This window comes from Ailuropoda melanoleuca, unplaced genomic scaffold, assembly GCF_002007445.2.
Source record: "Ailuropoda melanoleuca isolate Jingjing unplaced genomic scaffold, ASM200744v2 unplaced-scaffold68227, whole genome shotgun sequence".
Classification (NCBI taxonomy): Eukaryota; Metazoa; Chordata; class Mammalia; order Carnivora; family Ursidae; genus Ailuropoda; species Ailuropoda melanoleuca.
Genome location: NW_023242978.1, coordinates 1 through 6,542, shown reverse-complemented (window position 1 = coordinate 6,542; position 6,542 = coordinate 1). Strand labels below are relative to the sequence as shown.

General features: G+C 64.2%; 1 protein-coding gene across 1 annotated transcript; it reads left to right on the top strand.

Moving 5' to 3' along the window:
- Positions 1-45: 45 nt before the first annotated feature.
- Positions 46-5,593, top strand: LOC117800328 (plexin-A1-like). Its single transcript, XM_034652863.1, has 5 exons — positions 46-208; positions 543-777; positions 3,334-3,476; positions 4,955-5,211; positions 5,506-5,593. The coding sequence occupies exons 2-5, from the start codon at positions 576-578 to the stop codon at positions 5,582-5,584; spliced, it is 681 nt and encodes a 226-aa protein (XP_034508754.1). The 5' UTR covers positions 46-208; positions 543-575; the 3' UTR covers positions 5,585-5,593.
- Positions 5,594-6,542: the final 949 nt, after the last annotated feature.

Genomic DNA, 6,542 nt, shown 5'->3' with positions numbered 1-6,542 from the left:
CGGGGGCACGGGGTGGGGGGCTCGTGGGGTAGGGGGGCTCTCTGGCTCACCTGCACCCCCGCAGGGACGGAACCTTGTGCCACCCGCGCCCGGCGGCTCGCGGCTCAACTACACAGTGCTCATCGGCTCCACGCCGTGTACCCTCACCGTGTCAGAGACCCAGCTGCTCTGCGAGTCACCCAACCTCACGGGGCAGCACAAGGTCACGGTGCGTCCATGGCCCGCCCATCTGTGTTCTGGTCCCAGCTCTGTTCTCCTGGGCCCTACCTGCCTTTGACCCACTGACCCTGCCCCACCCAGGGCAACCCCAACTCTGTGGCTGAGTCCCAGACTTCCTTTTGGCCCAGAGGCGGCCCAGCTCAGCCCTCGCCCAGCCCTGGTGCCCCCCGTTGGCCCGGCACCTGCCCTGAGTCCCCACGTCCCCACCCTCTGACCACTCTGGGCAGGGGCCTTGGGGTTCTCAAGGGGCATGGTACCCGGGGCCTCTGGAGCTCCCAGTGGGCAAGGGGGGCCTCCTGAGTGGCCTGCACCCCCACCCACAGGTCCGGGCTGGCGGCTTCGAATTCTCGCCGGGGATGCTGCAGGTGTACTCGGACAGCCTGCTGACCCTTCCCGCCATCGTCGGCATTGGCGGGGGCGGAGGCCTCCTGCTGCTGGTCATTGTAGCCGTGCTCATTGCCTACAAGCGCAAGTCTCGGGACGCCGACCGCACCCTCAAGCGGCTGCAGCTGCAGATGGACAACTTGGAGTCCCGCGTGGCCCTGGAGTGCAAGGAAGGTGTGACATCAGAGCTGCGGCATGCAGCGGGGAGGGGGCCCGGGGAGTGGGGCTTGCTGTGGCTGCTGCCGCATGTGAGCCAGGCCCTGTCCTCCCCACGATTCTGCTCGGTGTTCAGCCTTCCCAACGCCTTTGCTGTGCCATGCTCAGGCTCGGGCAGACGGCTGAGGCTTTGACCGGGGCCGCAGGCGGACCCTGGGGCGGGTATAGCCTCTGTGGGTGCTGCTTGAGGCATAGATGCTGGAGTCAGAGAGCTTGCATTTGTGACCCTGTTTGGCTGCAGGACCTTGGATGGGCCCATGACCTTCTTAGGCCTCAGACTCCTCATCTGTAGGATGGGTTCAGTGATTCCGTGTTCAGGGCCAGGCGCGGCACCAAGGAGTGGAGGCCCTTTCTTTAGGCCCTGAGTACGTACGGACCTTGGCTGGCACTGGACAGAGTGCGTCTTCGAGGGGCTGACTCAGGAAGGAGGCTGCAGCCCAGCCTCCTAAGAGGGGCATGTGTCCCTTAGGACCCTGCTATGTGAGCAGTGGAAAGCAGCTCAGGGAAAGCAGCTCCCTTCAGCAGAGAGATGTCATGTGGGCTTTTGGGCAGGGAAAGCCTGGGGCGCAGCTGGCTTCCAGCACGGCCGGGCCAGACCCGCAGCTGCATCTTCAGTGATCTCTCCGTGTGGTATCAGGACCAGCACAAGGGGCAAGCTCAGCTTTTCCACTGGGCCCAGCCCTGCCCAACCCCTGATGCCACGCCTGGTCACGTGCCCCCTTCCCTGAAGTCTGCTCTCCTGGAAGCCCCTGAGTGAGAGTGGGCAGACCCCAAGGGCAGGAGGGGGTACTCCAGAGAATGGGATGCGTTCTGGCAGGCAGGGGCCGCAGACGTCAGAAAAATGTGAGCGGTGGGCTCGGCTCAGGTGTCTGCAGGAAGAGTGAGGGGGGACGGGCCCCAAGCTGGAACAGGGGCCGCCCCATCTCTGTGCCACGTGCCCCAGAGAGGCCAGCGTGCCCAAAGCCCGGGCTCAGCCCCAGCAGAGCAGATGCTGCCCTACCCTCCCTTGCACCAAGGGCACTGCTGCCGAGTAGGTGGCAGAGAGGTGGGCACACAGCTCAGGGCCCGCAGGGAGCCCCGCTGGCCTGGGATAGAGGCCCCGGGCTGCACGCTGGCCACGTGAGTGGGGGTTCAGCTGCCGTGTGTGCTGTGAGCTCTAGGCAGCAGGTCGCAGTCTTGGCCTGTGGTGGCCATCCTCAGACCACCTGGTGAGCTTCTCTGGCTGCTGTGAGGTCACAGCTGGGTGACCTGGGCACTGGGCCAGACTGGGATGGCCCCCGTCTCCTCGTGGCCCCTGCCTTGCTGCCTCATCGGGGAAATTGGGGCAGTTACAAGGGGCGGATGCAGCCCTGTTAACGGTAACTGACAGGTGAGGGGCTTGTCTTAGGTGCCAGGAGCAGCCTCAGACTTTTCGCGGGTGCTGGCCCTGGCTCTGGGAGGCAGGCGGTGGGAGCGTTCCTACACGGGGCGCGAGAAGAGGGAGCCGAGTGGGAGGCGGGCTGTGAGGCCCTGTGGGTGACTGCACGGGGGCCTCATGCCTGCACAGGCCTGGCGGTGGGCTGTCGGTAGCTCCACTGGGACCTAGAGGGCCCCGTTTGGTCAGGACCCTTGCCTGTCTGAGAACTGAAAGGTCCCATGGGACACAGGCAGGTGTGTGAAGCTTGTGGGAGTTGGTGGCCTGGGTGGGGAGCTCTGAGGCCGGGAGCACCTCAGGATGAGGACAGCTGTGCGCCGGGGTCAGCACGCAGGATGCCTTTATTTGGCCTTGCAGCGTGGGTGCAGGGCTGGCGGGTGCTCCAGGGCTGGCCAGGCGGCGATAACCGGACGCCTGGCAGTGATGCCCAGGAGACAAAGGTCCCTGCTCTTAATTAAACCTACCAGCCATCCCCCAGAGCCCGCTTAGCATTCCTCTGGCTCCCGATCAGATAGTGCCTCCCTTGGGCTACTGTGGGGCGGACACCTCACAGCTCTGGAATGTTCCGTGGAGGCCTGCCCCTGCCCTGCCTGCCTTTGTTTCTGAAAGAAGCAGAGCCGCCTGGAGCAGGGTGGGCAGTGTAGAGGGCCCGCTGGTCTGAGCTCTGCGTGTGGTGGTTGTCAGAGTGGGGGGTTCAGGGGCCTGGGGAGAGCCTCCTGCCTCCTACCCCTGGCCACATCCCTTCTCTTCGCGGCAGCTGTGGCAGGGGAGCCAGGGTGGGCATGTGCACCCCAGGGTGGTGGAGGGAGCCGGCACCCATCGTTCCCTTGCGCCCTCGGTGCCAGTGTTAGATGCAGGAAGCCCCTCTCAGCCCGGCCCCAGGCGCAGCACCTTCTGTGGTGTCGTCTGGTGAGTCCTGTGACACGTCAAAGGGACAGAATTTTTGTCCGTGTGTTAGCACCGGGAGAGCTGAGGGGTTTCCTGAAGGTTACCCAGCCAGCGAGCAGCAGAGCCAGAGTCGGAGCCTGGCCTGAGGGTGGGAGGGCTGGGGGGACTGGGGCTGGGGGTGGCACCCGCCCTGACGCCTCATCTGGCGGCAGCCTTCGCGGAGCTGCAGACGGACATCCACGAGCTGACCAATGACCTGGATGGTGCCGGCATCCCGTTCCTCGACTACCGGACGTACGCCATGCGGGTGCTCTTCCCCGGGATCGAGGACCATCCAGTGCTCAAGGAGATGGAGGTGGGCTGTCGACTGGGGCTCACTGGGACTTCTGCCCGCTCCTGGGGCTCCTGGCTACTGTTGGGCAGCCTGGGGCCCCTGGGGGATGGCTCAGACGTGTTGGGAGGGGCACTGGGAGTCAGGGCTCTCGGCTCCCCATAGTGCCTCCACTGTGGTGGGGGGCTGGGCTTCATCCCAGCCAGCCACCTTGCCTGGAGCCGGGGCTCACTGGGGGCTGCCTCTGTTTCACTGAGACCTTGAGTGCGCCGTGTACCACCTGTGCACACTCACCTGGCCTGTCCCCTGGCTGGCTCTGGATGCTGAGCCTCGCCGGGCAGGGGCTACTGCCGTGCGGCCGGGAGGTGCAGGGACCCAGCCGGAGTTTGCGTGGCTGTTTGGGGTGAGTGTGTCACTGATGCATCACGGTGGCCCTCGTGGAGCTGGGCTTCTGCTTTGTGCGCGTTGGCGGTACTCAGGCTATTGGTATGAGCTTGCTGAGCAGAAGAGGGCTGGCCCTGAAGTCCTCTAGGAGCCCTCCAGTGGCAGGCCAGGAGCCCAGGGCCCAGCTAGGACCAGGCAGGGGCTCAGCAAGTCAGCCTGGTCGTGCCATCCAGCCGAGGGCATCCCATCTCTGCACACTTCCGATGTGGGAGAGCCCACTCCCTGTTGCAGCTCTGTCGGTGGGACAGTCCCTTTTGAGCTCTGCTGGAATGGGCCTTCCTGTCACTCTGGCTCAGGCCCAGGGCTGCCTTGGGCTGCCCATCCGCTCATCTCTGGGTTTGCTGCCATGTCAAGGGCTCCACATGCTTCATCATGTCTTTTTACGGATGGGGCCATCTGCTGTGTCGGTCTTGCTGCTCCCTTAGTGTGACTGTGTTCTACTTGGGTCTTGTCACCTGTCTGCCTGGGCTGGGAGCAGTGGCACCGGCAGCCTCTGGCACAGCCTGGTGGGGAATCTCCTGTTTTGACAAGCCGTGGTGTACATAAAAGAGAGAGTAGGGGCCCTGGAGCCAGCCATGTCTGCATTCCACTCCTTTTCCCCACTTCCATGTCACGTGGCCCTGAACAAGCCTCTTTCTCTTCTGGACTTCGTTGTCGTCTGTGGAATGGGGAAGGTGATTTCTGTTGTGAGTGCACAGTGAGACCATGGCCGTGTTTTGCTGGCGCCCAGCAGTTGGGGCATTGAGTTCGGCCTCCTCCTGGCTACCAGAGCAAGGCCGCAGCAGGTGGCGGTCCCAGGGACCAGCTGCAAAGACGGTGACCCTCATTCTGTACCTCCCACTGACGCCGGTCTGCCCCGGTCCCTGCCTGCTACTCGAGCGGCCCGGACACGCCCGTTCTGCTGAGGGCAGTGGAGGCCCAGGGACCTGGGAAGGCAGCGCGGCACCCGCCTTCACGTTCTCCTCTCCGGCCCCGCCCTCCGCCTCTGCCCCTGCCTCTCGTGCGGCGGCCGGGCGCCCCTCCGGGCCTGAGCGCGACTGTGGGCTGCCCTCCCGCAGGTGCAGGCCAACGTGGAGAAGTCGCTGGCGCTGTTCGGACAGCTGCTCGCCAAGAAGCACTTCCTGCTGACCTTCATCCGCACGCTGGAGGCCCAGCGCAGCTTCTCCATGCGCGACCGCGGGAACGTGGCCTCGCTCATCATGACAGCCCTGCAGGGCGAGATGGAGTACGCCACGGGCGTGCTCAAGCAGCTGCTGTCCGACCTCATCGAGAAGAACCTCGAGAGCAAGAACCACCCCAAGCTGCTGCTGCGGCGGTGAGCCTCACTTCCTGCCCGCAGACCTGGGGCCCGGCTGGCATGCCGGGCGCGGGGACCCCACCCTGGGGCACGCCGGACCTGGCGCCCATCGATGCCAAGCCACGGTTGTCCCGCTCAGAGGCCTGGCTCTGGGGCCAAGGGCTGGGATCTCCATGGCAGCCCCCAGCTGCCTGATGCCTGCGGGGCCTTTCGGGGCCTGACCGCCTTCAGCACCCTGGGCGGGGGTGGGGCGGGCACAGTGGCGGGCATGGCGGCGGAGTCAAGCCACCCCTTTCCATGTTGTGCCCCCAGGACCGAGTCAGTGGCAGAGAAGATGCTGACCAACTGGTTCACCTTCCTTTTGTATAAATTCCTGAAGGTAGGCGGCTGAGGAGGAGGGNGGGGAGGCTCTTCAGGGCCTCTGCTGACACCTGTTGGGAGAAGGTGGCTACCTCGGCCTCTTCTGTTGCCTGAACAGACCCCCACCCTCAGAAGACGAGCCCTGGAGACCTGGGGCCAGCCTCAGAATGGGGTGGAGGCTAGATATGGGTCCAGGTGGGCTTTGTTTGGGATATAAGTGGTGGGACTTGTTACTTGCCCTTTAGAAATGGGATGTTTCAGACCCAAATGTCTGGCTTCCCTTAAATTCTAAAGCCTTGGCGGACAAGGCCACAGTCTTGAGAGGCGGGGGGTGGCAGGGCCCCAGTGTAGTCCAGTGGGCATGCTTCACGTGTGCTCCCCACCTGGTCTCTCTGGGGCCTGGTTGATGCCCTGCCCAAGGCCAGGGTCACAGGCAGTGGAGACCAGTGGCTGCGGGTGGGGGCTGGCGCAGGTGGCCTGGGGCTCAGTTTTACTGTGGTTGCTTCTTGGCCAGGGACCTCAGCTGCTGGGGTCCTCACTGAGTTGGGGACAGCAGCGGCCTCTCGGAGGGGCCTAGGGCAGAGTCTCGCCCAGACTGAGGAGAGGGGTGTGGAGGGGATGCAAGGGCAAGTGAGGGGGGCAGAGAATCAAGGGGATGAGGGCTCGAGCAAAGGTGCGAAGGAAGGGAAGGAGTTAGCCACACCGAGGGAGAAAGACCCCCAAGGTGCGTGCAAGCTCCAGCAAGGGAGCCCTGGCGGGAGGGGACAGCGGCACTCTCAGAATCCTGGGCACATGGCAAGTGTCCTGTAAGCGATGTTACCATTGCACAAAACTGGTGGCCAGAGACAGACTCGTGCCTTTTTTGTAGAAACGCAATTCTGTGCAGATTGCGGAGGGCAGCTTATGTGCTCACAAAACGGTGTTCCATAAACCAAGAGAAGCAAGGACTAGAGAGCGCAAACAGTGGTGTCAAGCCCCCTCTCAGTTCC

What these genes read in the sequence shown, in the direction of transcription:
- LOC117800328 (XM_034652863.1), top strand. Translation starts at nt 576, where the DNA reads ATGCTGCAGGTGTACTCGGACAGCCTGCTGACCCTTCCCGCCATCGTC. An exon ending in CAGTGCTCAAGGAGATGGAG is followed by an intron (nt 3,477 to 4,954) that starts GTGGGCTGTCGA and finishes GCCCTCCCGCAG; the next exon opens with GTGCAGGCCAACGTGGAGAA. An exon ending in CCCAAGCTGCTGCTGCGGCG is followed by an intron (nt 5,212 to 5,505) that starts GTGAGCCTCACT and finishes TTGTGCCCCCAG; the next exon opens with GACCGAGTCAGTGGCAGAGA.